Genomic DNA, 16,261 nt, shown 5'->3' with positions numbered 1-16,261 from the left:
GCTGGTGTCTTCTACGTGAATGTGGTGGAGAACCTTTTCTGATATCAAGGGTACATCTGCACTGTAGATTTAAGGTAGTTTGACTCTGTTTTAATTGCTGTGTATCAATACTATATCGTTTGGTGAAGCACCAACGATTCCATAATTCCATAGCACTGAACTATAGTAATTGTGGTTAATTCCCTTTGTGGTTGTTACCCCATTAATGCAGTTTGAAGTCAAATTTCATTAATTCTACAGTTTTAGATACACCCTAAGGCCCCATTTACATTGCCATATAATCAATTTTCTGAACCCAGATTATCTATCTATCTATGGACTTGTATAATCCAGTTCAAAGCAGAAACTGGATTATATGGCAGTGTAGATCCAACCACAGTCTGAACTTCAAGGGGGCTACTTAAAGAGCTGAAATTTTCTCCAGATCAGGATAACTCCTTTCAAGTTCAGATTAAAACCCAGAGCACATTTACACCCTGCTGATATGGGGGGAATCAACCACAACTGTACCTAAATAGCAAGCAATTAAGAGGCAAAGTTTGTTCCTGCCCACAGATGTTCTGATTTTTAAAGGACTACCAGGTATCATTAGAAGTCACTGCACACAACAAACTTGTATCTAAAACCATTGGTTCAGGATCATGGCAAGAACAACATGAAATGCTTAGTTGTAAACTTTATACTCTTCATCTTACAGCTACCAACTGTTAATCAGGATAAAATATGATAGCTTATTTTACCTTGGCTCCATGCATTGTTACATTTATAAAATAATAATACCTAGATGTGATTTGATACATAAAATGGAATGATATACATTTTATTTCAAACATTCTACTTAATGTGTTTGAGCACCTCTATACCGTTAGAGAATAGATGGATATTCAAATTAATATGACTATACTAATTAATATTGACCATTAGCTGTAACACATCCTACAGAATGGGTCACAAAGGCTACATCTTTGAGTATGTTTCCTTACATATATTTTTCCCCATCAGCACAGAGGAGAAATGACCATGCTGCAAACTTCACACAGCAAGTTGGCAATTGCTTTTGGAATTGATAAGAAAATACTTGCTCTGAATTATATTACAGCCAAATATATAACACTGCACATTTGCCTTTCATACATACACATGCACATATATAGACTTTACAAAGAAGTTTTAAAGGCGTACCGAAGCAATACTGGAATTAATGCTATTTTCACCATACTTGGGAAGCCTAGTTAACCACCAGGAGACCTAGTCTTTACCTTCCCCCATTAATTGAAAAAAGTAGGTAGAAAATGGCTAAAAGATTCTGCCTGAAAATGCAAAATGGGCTGTTACGGTTTCTGTTAAGAAATTAATCTTTCCCTATGTGTATTTCTCCCTGTCTTTTCAAAAATGCTTACAGGACTTGGAAAGGATCGAATGAGAGCATCAGAAATGGATGTGTCAAGAGACCTGGAACAGGAAGAACCCTTTGACCTTTCTCAAAAAAGCCAAGAGAAAGGGCTTTCCATTCACTCTGATGGTGAGAGTGCCAAGGGGAGCTCGTGTCATGAGGAAGAGGAAGACAACTGCTACGAGGCAGGACGGTACAGCCCTGGCATGTACTACAGCAACGATCCGTATTTAATGCAAGATCTTCCTAGTCAGTCACAATATCACATGAAAGACTTCAGAGAGCCCTACAACAACGGGAAAGAGAAGGGACTGAATGGGGAACTTGAGGAGAAGAAGGAAAGCAGAAGGAAAGAAAGCCAGGCAGAGAGAGACTTTATGGACGACAGTGAAGAACGCCTGAGCTTCAGTCATTTTGAAAATGACAGGCTTACTCAGTCTCTCTCTGATTACTTATATTTTCGACACAGAAATAAGAGTTTAAAGGAACTACTGGAAAGGAAAATGGAAAACCAAAATGTTTTTCTCGGTATCTAAATGGACACATGTTAACTTACTCTTTGAAAACAGATGTTAATCAATAGGTTTCTTTAGCATGAGCTGGAATTCACCAGGACTGGCAAATGATAAGAAGAGAACAAGCATAAATTAGTAGATACTATTTAAGATAATTTTCACTTATCATTCAACTGTTAATTTACTTTGTCTTTATGTAATAATATCATAGATATTAATCCAGTCTATAAGCCTGTTCCTGTATTCAGTTCGAGCATTCTGACCCTGCCTATGAATGCAGCTGGATGATATGGAAGATTGGTAAGGCGGCAGCTTGAGTAGAGTACATAAGATGGGTCACATATTTGAATTGTTTCCATCTAAAAGTCACTTCACTAAGATGTGTTAGGTTTGTTTTAGTTTTGTTCATATGGAGGGAGCTTGGTACACAGGAGAGCAATCAAAGATGGCCACCCTGACCCAAACCCCGCAATGCAGCAGTCCACTGTCTCGGGAGGTAACCTTTTCTGTTATATATGTAGGACAGGCCAGATCTCTTCACCATTTTCCTAACACACTGTCATGTAAGGAACAAACTGTATTATCTACAACATAGACTCAATAAATATTGCATTATCTCCAGTATAGATTCAGTTGAAATACCTTCATTTTAGGCTTTCATGGACTTAAATGTCATTCCAGTGGCCCTCTCATTTTATAGCGCCATTGTGGCTCCACTTTAAATGTCATGATTTTATTCTATGGAATCTTGGGATTTGCAGTTTAGGGAGGAATATACAAAACCCTCTGCCAGAGAGCTCTTTGGCGTCACAAAACTACAAACCCTAGCATTCCATATGATAGGATAGCAACTAGAGTCATAATATTACACTTTCAGGAATTTGTTTGGGTTGGAGTCTAGGGAGGCTTGCGAGTAGTCCTAGAAAGTTGCCTCAGGTTGATTTGTTCCTACATGATTAAATCTTGAGCAGCAACTTTACATGACAGCAATGGCTTGGCTAGCAAATTATCAGGTTAAGCATCCTAGAATTCCTTTGGCCACTTAAGAATTGTCCTACTGTAGAGGTTTTCAGCTTTTGGAGGGGCCACTCTAAAAACATGGTGAAAGCTATCGACCCTCATGCCAAGTTACGTGTCTTGAGAATGAAGCAATTTCCTAATAATATAATAAGACATAAAGAGAAGATTCCTCTACAATTGCCAAGATTATTTTTAAGGTAATACGAGTACTTACAGCAGTGATTTTCAACCTGTGGATCGCCGGGTGTTTTGGCCTACAACTCCCAGAAATCCCAGCCAGTTTACCAGTGGTTAGGATCTCTGGGAGTTGAAGGCCAAAACATCTGGAGACCCACAGATTGAAAACCACTGACTTACAGGGATATCAACGAATTTGATTTCTTTTTTCCTTCTTGTCATTCCAAAGAAAAACTTTCACTTTCAAGTTGGTTTCACATTGACATTCTAGAGAAGGGCCCTTCTTTAGTATGGCACCAGGGAAATAGAGGATTAAATGTTTTCTCCATGCCTGCCTCAGTCTGCACAATTCTCTCCGCATACCCTACTACATCCCTTCATGCTATATGCATTTTTAAAATCTGTACATTCAATGCAAGGACATATTTAATTATTCTAACCTTGCTCCTCTCCTAATATTAGGTCAGAGCATTATGTTCTATAGCAGTGGTTCCCAACCTTTGGGCCTCCAGGTGTTTTGGACTTCACCTCCCACACTTCCTAACAGCTGGTAAGCTGGCTGGGATTTCTGGGAGTTGAAGTCCAAAACACCTGGAGGCTCAAAGGTTGGGAACCACTGTTCTATAGCTATGAATTCCTTTGAGTAAATGACCAGTTTCATCATACAGCCTGATAGGATCTGGATGTGCACCTATAATAACACGTTTAACTAAATAATCTATCTTACGTCTAGGCCTGTTGAATTAACTTAAACTATCTAGCACCAGTATTCTCACAAAATGGCAGCATTCATAATTCTTTGAGAGCAAGCAAGATTTTCTGGGCCTTGATAATGATAAGTCTGTATTGTTAGAGATGCAACTGTGCAGTTCAGAATCAAAATACCTAAGAGCACACAGCACAGAGATTCTGGGAAGCTCAGTAGGATTTTGCCAGGTGCAGCAGAACAGATCAGACAAGTGGAAAATGCAAAGGAAATATTGATCGCAGCTCATGTTGAAAGGATGTGGCTAGGACAACAAAGGGTATCAGTAACATGATGATCAATTAACAAATGAGTTTGGTCTTATAACAGCTGACTCAGGAGAGCTCAGATGCATTTGGAAGTCTCCTGTGTCCAGAATAAGCTGGTGCACAATATGAAGGCCGAGCTCTGATTTATTGTGACATCTCAAGCCACCTTTTCCTAAGATCTTCTTAGAATGGCCTTAGATTATAAATTTAATTTTACCCTTAATGTGAAAAAAGATCAAACCTCAAATAATTAGATGAATTTGTTTTACATGGTTATGATTCTTTCCCCCTTTTTAAAAAAAGGTTATTTTGACATATTTTAGCTAAATTATGTATCTCCAAGTTGATTTTCTGAAGCTGATCTTCTGTTAAAATTTTCATATTGGTTCTCCATCTTATTGTTTTTGTAGTTTTTGCATTTGGTTGTAGATGACTCACATCTATAAAGGTTCTATTTCAAATACAATATTTATAACACCAAAGAAAGCATTGAATAATATCGTTTGGGGAGAAATAAGTAACAGCATTAAGCATTTGTATTCTTGTATCTGTATATTGGGATATGTGGGTGAGTGTGCTGTAAACAAGGGAAATCCTATGAAAGTTTCAGCATAGTTTTTGATAGCCAGTAGCTCAGCAGAAAGTTACATGTAAAATATTATTTTATTAATTTAAAACAAATAAATATTATACCAAATGCATTGTCGAACTTTTTGTCAGCAACCCCAACCATCTCTATCCCCTTAAGTCAACAATTGCAATGTCAATTTCCTTCACAAATGGAGCTACATTATCCCAAACTATAAGAATACACAAACTATTATGGATCTCTTTGTTTTTTTCCAGTTTATAAAGCACAGGCAAATTAAAACAGAAAAACCATTAATATTAGCGAAGCAAGAATTATATTTTGTCTCTTCTAGTCCTCCATAATGCTGAATGCATTCTGACAAAAAGAACCGAGAAGAGAAATCCAAGAAAAGGAATTGCAGTGTTGGAAGAAACTGTACACAGCTTTACCTGAATGCCAAAGTATTATGTGGGTTTTGGAAATAACGTGTGGGGAAATAATACACATCTAACTTTTTATACACATCTTAAACATTTTATGTAGCATCATAAAAGGAAATTGCTCAAACGCTTAAGTTTAACCACTGTCAGTGGCTCCAGTGCATCTGTAGGAAGCTTTGCAGGCATGGATTGTCATGTACCAGTGACCTTGACTCTGCCATTGGCAAGCTCCAATTCAGAATGCCCCAAGGAAAGGTTGGAGAAAAACCTCCCACTAAAGCAGGCATGGGCAAACTTTGGCCCTCCAGGTGGTTTGGACTTCAACTCCCACAACTCCTAACAGCCTACCAGCTGTTAGAAATTCCTACCAGGCCAGCTGTTAGGACTGGTGGGAGTTGAAGTCCAAAACACCTGGAGGCCAAAGTTTGCCCATGCCTGCACTAAAGCAACACCTTGCCAACTCTCCCAAAAGGTCCCAGAGAAGCACCAATTACCTGAACTTTTAAGAGTTACTTTTTTGGACTACAATTCTCAAACCCCACCCACACACAAACACACACACACACACAGCCTGGAGAAGGAGAAAATATGATCAGTAATATTGCACGGTTCAAAGTGCTGGACTCTTTTACCATGAAGGAACTGTTGCAAGGGCAGTAAAAGAACTGTTTCAAAACCACAGTTGCTAAATTGTATCATTCTTTCTAAATGTGCACCTACACTTATATTTTGAATTATGCAAACTTTCTTCTTGTGCCATCTTTTTCTCATCTTTTTGGATGACAAATCATTACCAAAATCATAAGTGATCACCAAAAACTGGTAAAAACAAAACAGGCAACATGTTCAATGTCCCTGGAACTATTTGCTGAAGAATGGAATACTGCATGGTTATTTTTCTTCTGAGTATATTTGCTGATAACTAGACAATATTCAGTCCAAACATCTCCAGGAAAAAAGAATACCTTCTTAAAGAGATACTTACTGTACTTGGTTTGAGAAAATGAAAGGGAGGCCTGATAAGTAAGAACTTGGAAAAGTTCCTTGTTTGGACTTTAGTTGCTGCAAATCCACCTGCCACCATGCCCAGTGGAAATGCTGGCTGCAGATTCTGATCATTGTCATGCAAAAAGCAATTAGGAGCATGATGATGGTGACACTGCAACAACTGTTCATGGGTCAGATCCTAGGAAAAACAGTTCTTTATCACTGAAAGTAAGGAATGCTCCACTTATTCCAAGCAAAGTGGTTACTGTGAGGTCCTTGATATATCTATTACTTCTCCTACTATTCCTGAAGATGGACAACAACAGACATAGAAGATGGCTTCATCCAACAATTAGCCAACACGAGGAAGACCGACTTAATAGGCATAGCAGGTGCCTGTCTATTTCACTGTCTGAGGCGAAAAACAAGGTGGATACCTTTTCCATCTATGTGTCCAAGCCAACTGGAACAGCAACAGCGGGATCTTTTTTCAGCATTGATCATGGTACAATGTCCTCCACAGCTACTGAAGATAGCAGGGTATCTTAAGGACACATTACAGACTGTATGACACATAGATCTCTTTTTCAGCCTCAAGCTACCACCTTGTAGCATCTGCTGGCTGAGGCAACTCTTTCATTCTGGCAAATAGAAATGTTGGCCTGGAAGCAACACAAATTATTATATTGGAACTTCCTTCCAAATCATGCTAATCTTAAAACAACCTGGAACACCAGAACTAGAAATGCCCATATCTCGATAGAGTTGTGAATTAGAAGGGTTTGCTATGAACAGTCACATGAAAAAGAGTACATAGCAGTAACAGGATAGATTTGAGGCAAAGGTTAGTAATTGTAGTTCTGTGCCACAGTTCATTTCAGGGAACCACATAAAGGGGGAAAGAATTTGATTGTATGTTTTATGGGCACTTTAAAAGCATTCAGCATGTGGAGGAAGCTCTGTGTCTTTGATAGCTGGGAGTGACCAGCACAGTCCTGTGCTGCTCAGTATCAGTGGCTCTCGGCATTTCCTCTTTGCTAGCTTCAACAATAATTTTAATGGAAAAAAACAACACTTGAGCAACATTTTCACAATTTACTTATTTCATGGTTTCAGTTAAACGTGAATGGGGTTCCTTTGGGATTCTGAAGTTGGCCTGGTAAGAAGTACGGTAGCTCAAAACCTAATCCACTGCTTAAGCAGACTTTCATTTGTACATACTTTGGATAGAATCTTATTAGTGATGTATACAAATGTAACCAGGGGCTATACATGTGCCTGTCCTTTTTTGGACATTGTGGAAGGAGATACCTTCTTCCACAACATCTACTCCCTTTCCATAAAAAGCTTCCAAGCCCCTTGGGTGTTTACTGGCTGCAGTAAACGCCCAAGGAGAAAGAAGCAGCATCTCAAGCTGGATCTCCACCTGGAAAAGCTGGTAGATGATCTCAGATCTCTTTTTCCATTTCAGTTCTGCCTAGTTTCCCGACATCCTGGTCCAGCCCTCAAATCACATTGCTACACTGGCTCTCCCATGGTTATGTAGCTGTGAGGAATGTCATAATAAGCACCTGCACCTCAAAATTGATCAATATGACACTGTGTGTACATGAAGATTTGACATCTGGATGTGCAGAGAGAGGCCAGATCACTGACCTTGTTTTGCTTAATTTCTCACAGTGTGGCATGGCTATAGCACAATTCTCCACATAAAAATTGAATAATCTATTTGTTGTTGTTTAAGTCATCTTCAGGACTTTTGAAACCTCCAAGAACCCTAATCATCAATTGTTCTGCTCAGGTCTTGCAAACTCAGGGCTGTAGCTTCTTAGATTCAATCCAACCATCATTCTACTGCCTTCTACTTTACCATGCATAATCATCATTACCAAACACACAGCATCAGCTGATAATATGTCATTTGTTTCCAACTATAAGGGCTCAGGAAGTTCAATTTAAATGAAGATTCAACTGCATAAAGGCAGATTTGTTTAAATTCTCAGATAAGTTAGATGACAAGACCATATCAATCACCTCAATCCCTGAGGAATATGAGCGCTTTATCAAAATAGTAAATTTCCAAGCAGTCACATTTTGTCAAGATGTGCACAAAGTATGACAGCCTCAGTGTACCAGCTTTACTTCTAGTGGCTCTATTGACTCTAAAACCCATTCATCTGACCTTGTAGCAGTTCATAGAAAATAATGAGATCAAACAACAATAACAAGATAAGCCTACATAGCTGCAACTTGTTTAAGCTTTAAGGAATCAAGAACTAGACCAGGGCTGGAGAACTGGTGGTTCTTCAGATGTTGTTGGATTCTAATTCAAATCAGCTCCAGATAGGATGCCCAACATGCAAGGACAATGAGAGCTGTAACCTAACAATATCTGGGGGAACCATCTTCCCCATGTACATCCTCACTGTATTAATACATGTGTTTTCACGAACCCTCGCTATTAATGCTACCTAACTGCACTGGTTTTACAATAAAATTGTACATACAGCTATAGATGAATCACATGTGGAGTTATTTTTCAAAACTGAACCCAAGGTGTACGTGAGCACTGAGCCTGTTGATGTTGGCACCTGAATGCTTGTATGTTAGATCAACAGCTGGAGGTCTCAGCTTGAGGATTTCCAGCTCTTAGGGCGTGTTTGATTGTGGTCAAATAAGAACCATCCAGATGCATTTTTAAAAGCTGAAAAGTAACACTGGTTTGTTTACAAGCACTGTCATTTAATAATTGTTACAATTGTGATAGTTAAGATAATAGACTATATTTTTGAAGCAAAATATTAACAAATAACTTTTAAACGTCAGTGCTAGGAAGGTGATAGAAAAACATCCAACTTCTCATTAACTGCCCCCCCCCCTTTAAGTAGTGTTACCAAGATCCCTTTTCTTATGTTTGCGGTGAAGAGCATTTGCTGCTCAACTGGCTGATTCCAGCCCATGCTTTTCCTAGGGATGTGTGAAGCTTGGTCTCAAATCAAGTAGCATGGCATGTAGTCTGAAGCTAAATGAGTTTGTTTCAATGTCAGAGCATGGAATGAAGCCTGTCTATAAGCATCTGTAAGAAAAGGTGACATACAGTATGACTCCAATGTCCATGGGGAGATACATTCCTGAATTTACAATGGGAACAGGAAAGTGTGAATAATAGCAAAATCTATTGAAATGAAGACTTCCACCAGAAGTTCCCATAGAGTCTTGCTGGAGGACTTAGAAAGTTCCTATAGAACAGAGTTTCTCAAACTGTGCACCTCCAGATGGTTTGGATTTCAGCTGCCACAATTCCTGACAGCTGGAATTTCTGGGAGCTGAAGTCCAAAACACCTGGAAACACACAGTTTGAGAAACACCGCTTTAACAGTATCATGGGAACTGCAGCCTTCTGTGCCAGAAAGTGCGAGTGCCTCATCAGACTATAGCCCCTGCTATCCTCATCAGTTTATCCTCCACTGGTTCCCTTCTGCCTTGCTTTGAGCTGCAGGGCTAAGAGTAGAACTAAATCAGCTGTGCAAAGTGGCCAGGTTGATTCTCAACAAAGGAGACTAATTTATTTATTTATTTATTTATTTCCAACATTTATATCCCGCCCTTCTCACCCAAGGGGACTTAAGGCGGCTTAGAACAAATGGCAACAATTCAATGCCTACACATAGTTAAAAAAATCACAACAGTACATAAAATCAATTAAAAACTATTAAATACAATATAATAATTTAAAACATATGATTAGATCCATTCGTCCAAGAAAACCTCTTGCTTTAGCCATAAATCGGTCCATGCCGTCTTTGTCATTTATTCATTAAAAGCCTGAGCACATAACCATGTTTTTAGGACTCTTCTGAAGAAGACTATTCTCACAATCAGACATGGGGATGGAATATGTTAGGACAGTGGTTTGGTTTCCCAGATGTTTCAGATTTCATCTCTTAGAATTCCTGATCACTGGTCATGCTGACTGGGAATTCTGGGAGCATAAGAACAGAACAGAATATGTCAGAGAAAAGCAGCAGTATTAAATAAAGCCAATGATCTATTTAACACCGAGCAGTTAATCACCTAGCATCTGAAGGTCAAACAACTATAAATTTCCCAGCTGCTCTGCAAGTTCTTTTTGTATTTGTTCCTTCTGCCTGTCGTCTAGTGCACTCATGGATTTGATTGGGTTCTTGGCCCCTAACTTGGCTTAAGAGGCCCTTTGTATTTTCCTTTAGTTCTGGTTATCATGACTATGGATTACTTTTGACTGATTTTGGCTGAGACCCTGCTACTGTGTCTTTCTTTATATCTTTTTATACTGCTGTTTCTGTTGTTGATGCACTGTAAATTGGGAGATGTTTGTTTCCTCTGTATCCCTTAAATCTGGCTAAGGGAGGGGCCCATGATGCTAAAGGTCTTCATCAGCTGTATATGACATACACTGCCCAGCTTCCGGAAGGGAGCCATCATACTGGCGCTGGAGGCCTTTCTACATCTGATTCCTTTGCATCAGATTCATCAGATTGCACAGACGAGTTATATGTAACCACAGAATCTTGATGTGGTGGAATAACTTTTCTGATATTTCTGCTGTCATAGGTACTAACTACTCCAATATCATTGTCTACAATGGATTCTATAAATACTTTCATGGGAAATTTTATGACATTTTGCTGATGAACAGTTTAAATGTTATCACTAATATTTGGTGAATAAAGCCTAACTTGGGCATTTGTCACCTACAGAATGCCTGAAGATTATATGAGAATGTTTCAGGACTCTTCATTTAAAAACAGATGAATTCTTGATTTCAAGCACACAAGTGTGTTCTTATTTATGGAATTGGACGTAACTTACAAAGGTGTTTCAGGACCCCTGAACCTTGATGACTTGCCAGTTGCAAGATAATGGAAGATAACAAAACATATTGTCTGTCAAGCTTCCTTCTTGTTCTGTTCTTGTTCCACAACTGACAGCCAAAAAACAGTTGCATAGAAGTTGTGGCTAGATAGCATCAATCCTGATCAGGAGAACAAGTCAGCCACCATTCAACTTGGAGTTGAATTTGAAATGGCAAACAGCCAATTTGCTACCAGTTGGGTTATTCACACTGCAATAGGAAGCAATTTCTCTGATGTACAAACTTCCTTCTTTTTCTGTTTTGAGCTGGGCAGAAATCTCATGTGTGTGTGTGTGCGTGTGTGTGTGTGTACACACACGTACACACACACACACACACACACACACACACACCATTACACCCACCCACTCACACACTTTACTGAGCTTGCTGTAATAATAAAAGGCATATCCCCAGGATTTATACTCTCTATGTTATGACAATGAGATCTCAGGCAGACACACCACCTTTATCTATTTTCTTCCTGATTAGCTCCCTGAATCTGGCTCTGGACTTGGATAAAAGAAACTGTTTAGGGGCATGGGAATAATCACTGCCTCCTTCTATTATATAAATATAACTTCAATATGTTGTTTATTATTATTGGGTTGTCCTATCAATTGGCTTTCATAGCACTGTAGAAATGAGCCACTAATATCTAAAACAGTTCCACAAAGGCAAAATACTGTGAGATTTTTATAGGACTGTTATTGGCACTTTGAAAAACTTGAACTTTGGATAAGTCTATACTGGCTACTAATTCTGGGGCCAGTCTGAAATGCTCTGGACTGGTCCAAGAGGTGGCAAGATATATCTGGCCCAAGGCCCTATGATGACACACCAAATTGCATAGGGCCTACTGGACCATCACATCACTATGTGTTGCCACCATCGCTCCAAGTCAATCACAAGGTTCTGCCTGAGCTTCTGGCCATTGCAAGCACCCTGTTCCGATATCAGCAGGGGCCCCTATGCAACCAGCAAGAAGGAGGGAAGCAACCTGCTGATATCAGAGTGGGTCATCCATAATTGTCAGGAGCTCAGATGGAGCTCCTTGGCTAGCTGGGATAGGCAATTGTGACAATATGGGTATGATCCACCCCCTTTCTCTTCACTGATCTGTGCAGGAAAAGAGTGATGTCCTGTTTGGACAGCAGATCGATCTGTATCAGTCTTGATCCTGCTGTCTAGATTGCTTGAAAACCACAGGATACATTGGTTTATCCCCCTGACTTTGCCCAATACATGGCAAAGTCAGTTTAACCCTTTAAAACCTGCAATACTCACTGGACATTGATAAACAGTGTGGGGACAGGCAGAAATAGATTTGAGGTTAGTCTGGATTTTCTTGCTCACATAGACCTACTCTCTGTCTAACAAGTGGGAGAGAGATTCATGCATTCACTGTTCTTAAAAGGCTTTCTTTTAAAAAAAAAACCTTTACATATATATATGTTGGGTAGAGACAGATAGATAACAACATAACCATCTCTACCAGACTAAGGTAGATATCTTGTATTTGTTTTAGTAATGAAGCAAACATTCTTCTCCTGTCATCACCACAAATATCTTAAAATATTCAGCAGTGTCCTTCTTTATTCTTTCTGTGTAGTAGAAACACCACTGTGGCAGGAACAAAACCTGCCTCGTAGGAAGAAGGGGGAAGTCGTTCTGGTAATCCCCTTCTGTACACAAAAACTGGCCTCTGAAAGGCACTGCCAGTGCATAAAATTACTGTCAGGTTATTTGTATAAGGTATGTATTAAACATAAATGAATGTCGTGTTTAGACTTGGGTCCCATCTCCAAGAGATCTTATTATGTACATATGTGCAAATACATACAAACCCAAATCTAAAGCATCTCCAGTCCCAAGCATTTTGGATAAGTGGAATTCAACCTGCAATAGCATCAGTCCTTGGGGGCTTTCACGCTACATAATAATAGTGCTATGACTCAATTTTAACCAGCGTGATGGCATCCTATAAAAGCATATTGGTCTTTGGTTCCAGTTTGATTTCCTGCCACCTTATAGACTCTCTTGCTTCAGTTTTGGAGAAAATAATCTCAGAATTGGGTTGCTGTGGGTTTTCGGGCTGTATGGCCATGTTCCAGTAGCATTCTATCCTGATATTTTGCTTGCATCTGTGGCTGACATCTTCAGAGGTTCTGTTGATAGTGGAGCAAGTGAATATAAAGATGCAGCTGAAACATCAGCAGGGAATGCTACTGGAATATGGTCATACAGCCTGAAAACCTCACAGCAACCCAGTGATTCTGGCCATGAAGGCCTTCGACAACACAATCTCAGAATTATTGAATTAGAGTACCTCCTTTAGATTTGCATGGAACTTGGAAAATTTACTTTTTAGACTACAGTCCCCAGAAAGTCCCATGTTAGCATGCTCATTGAGAGCTGTAGTCCAAAGAGGGCAAACTATCTGAACTTTGGATTTCAGATGACCAGTAGAAATTTGAGATTCCCTTTCAGGGTATCTTTATTCACTGGTTTTGGCTGCCAAGTTTTCACTATGTGCTTGCAACTACACAGGGTTTAAATAGCTCTTCTTTTTCTTGTTCTTTTTTGTCCCAAGGACTGTAAGGGCTGCTTCTCACATAACTACAAGAAAGGGGAAACATCTGAATATGATGTCAAAATAAGACAACATTTTTCAGAACTTTCATGTTGTTGGCTTCCCTGAAAGACACTCAAAATGAATAGGAAAGAATTTCCTGGGGAAAACACTGGAATGCCTAGATAAAATAGAGGAAATGACTGAAACAAATCATGGCTGCTGGAGTGGTGGAGGAGGAGAGGCTGATGATTATTGTCTGTAAGTAGAAAGCGCTGCAGTGGACCATCTGTGCAAGCGGCAGTGCAGGGAAGCCCAAAATGATTTAATTTCACATGTTCATCTAATTCCATTAATAATTGGAATGAGATATATATGCATTAAAGATGAAGTAATCTTGTAGTTTTGGCTTCTCTCAATTTCTCATTCTCCTAATTTTTAATTTGGTTCACCCTTTACTTAAGAATGTGCCCATTCGGTTTGTCCCAAGTGGTGAAGTTTTTAAAAAATTGCAAGAATTTCAATTCATTCAGAGGTAGAAGGGTATATACTTTTCCTAACAAACCCATTTTGTCTACTATGCCATTTTCTTAATGTGGTGCAGCTTTAAACAACCAGTGGTATTTGGGGCATTTTTATACGTATTTTCCCCAAACTTATGAATTGTAGAATCTTTGGACCGTATTTCACGAGGCAGTATTGCAGCTGGACTGTCATGTTTGTGATGGTCTCTATTGTAAAGCACCACGCATATTCTGATGTCAGTCTTCCTCTTCCCCATGATTAACCCATCCATTGTTATCGATGGGAAAAATCTGTCATCACCTCACAATTGCACAATATTCCTGTCACCTATCTTTGTGCAATGGGTGCTTTTGGCTCTGTGTCAGCATGCCAGCAGTAAAGTGACATCAGGGGCCTGGATGGATTCTTTTCTACCCCTCATCTCCCACTCACTATTCCCAAGCTGCCTATTTTCTGTTTAATATTTTACAGTTTGCTGTTTTTGTTTTTCACTGTGAAATAACTCTAACAATTTGAAAAATATGGAGTAGCAAAGGTGCATAAAGCAAGGTTACAAAGGTATACAGAAGTATAATTACAAGACCACAAGATTCTCAAATCAGTGCAATTGTGTAAAATAAGATGGTTTTTATCCTGACATATATCTACTATCTGTGATAGTGCAACTGCCATAGAATAGTGGCCTTGTGCAGTAAAGGCCATTGAGTTGGAATAGACCACAAGGTTCAATCAATCAAACTCAAATCTGCCATACAGGATGTTTAGTCTTTTCTATACCACTCTTGAGTTCCGGTTTTGGGAGCAAAGACCAAATATAATATATACATATAGTTCAGCTCATCAGACATGAAGGATTTCATTCCATGGCTTTACAGCTCCATTTCCATATGCTTTGGAAACAGAGCCCTACAGGAGCTCCACAGGAGCCATTAAAAAGTAAGGTAAAGGTTTTCCTCTGACATGAAGTCCAGTCGTGTCCAACTCTGGGGGTTGGTGCTCATCTCCATTTCTAAGCCAAAGAGCCGGCGTTGTCCGTAGACACCTCCAAGAACATGTGGCCAGCATGACTGCATGGAGTGCTGTTAACTTCCCACCAGAGTGGTACCTATTGATCTACTCACATTTGCATGTTTTTGAACTGCTATGTTGGCAGAAGCTGGGGCTAACAGTGGGTGCTCACTACGTTCCCTGGATTCGAACCTGTGATTTTTCGGTCTGCAAGTTCAGTAGCTCAGCACTTTAACATGCTGCGCCACCGGGGGCTCCACAGGAGCCATTATATGACATAAAGTCACTTCCAGTGGAACTCCATGGGGCTCTGTTTCCACAGCACATGGAAACAGAGCCCTAGAGCCATCTTCAGGAGTGAGGTGTTAGTCAACTCTAAATGGTAGAAAGTGGGGGAAAGTGGACCTCATCGTGGAAAGGACATGGGATGGCTGCCCAGTCAAGAAGATGGGAAAAGATGGGAGGGAATGGAGTAATACAGTTTCCTCTTCTTTTCCCCAGTTTCCCAACACTCATGGGATGATGTCCTAAGAGAGGTAAGTCTTTTCGGTAGAAGATATTGTTTTTTGTCACAGTGGTGTGATATGGCAAGACTTAGTCATTTTTCTGCAATTCTGCCTAAAGGATTTTTTTACCTTGGGTGCAATAAACTATTCAAAGGTTTAACATAACTAATCACATCATTTATTCTCTATGTTAATGGAGTAGTGTGCTGGTCACATGCAGCCCCAAGCCTTTATTGAGGCCCCAACCTGCCAAATTGTAGCGGAACCTTTGTGCTAGGGTCCTTGTTGAGCGCAGTGGATGGATTGGAGACGGACAACTGGAATAATTCCAAGAAAGCAGTTTTATTTGGCTAGTGGCCACTAGGGTTCCCCCTCGCACAAAATAAGTGCTTTTCCCAGGGAGAACCCCCAGTGGCGGGCTGAGTAAATATTTATACACACTACAGGGTTCGGGTTATGCCCGCCCACAAGCAAATTCATTGGCTTAGAGTTGTGACGCTGCTTGACTTGGACCCAATCAGCGCTGACCAGCGGTCCGGCCGCACTCTTTCTGTGCCGTGTTCACAATCATTCAGAGCGCCTGCGTACGCAGGCGCTGTTTGTTTATCTTTAGCTTTCATTTCTTCAGAAACACATGAT

General features: G+C 39.8%; 1 protein-coding gene across 1 annotated transcript in view; it reads left to right on the top strand.

The window, feature by feature from the left end:
• znf366 (zinc finger protein 366) overlaps positions 1-4,816 on the top strand; it is a 28,010-nt gene extending 23,194 nt beyond the window's left edge. Inside the window, exon 7 of the mRNA XM_003216323.4 lies at positions 1,403-4,816. Coding sequence (XP_003216371.2) covers positions 1,403-1,929 — 527 coding nt within the window. The 3' untranslated portion in view covers positions 1,930-4,816. The remainder of the gene's footprint in view (positions 1-1,402) is intronic.
• The last annotated feature ends 11,445 nt before the right edge of the window (positions 4,817-16,261 follow it).

Source organism: Anolis carolinensis, chromosome 2 (genome assembly GCF_035594765.1).
Source record: "Anolis carolinensis isolate JA03-04 chromosome 2, rAnoCar3.1.pri, whole genome shotgun sequence".
NCBI classification, from domain to species: domain Eukaryota; kingdom Metazoa; phylum Chordata; class Lepidosauria; order Squamata; family Dactyloidae; genus Anolis; species Anolis carolinensis.
The sequence above is the reverse complement of the archived record's forward strand: the minus strand, read 5'-3'. Positions and strand labels throughout refer to the sequence as shown.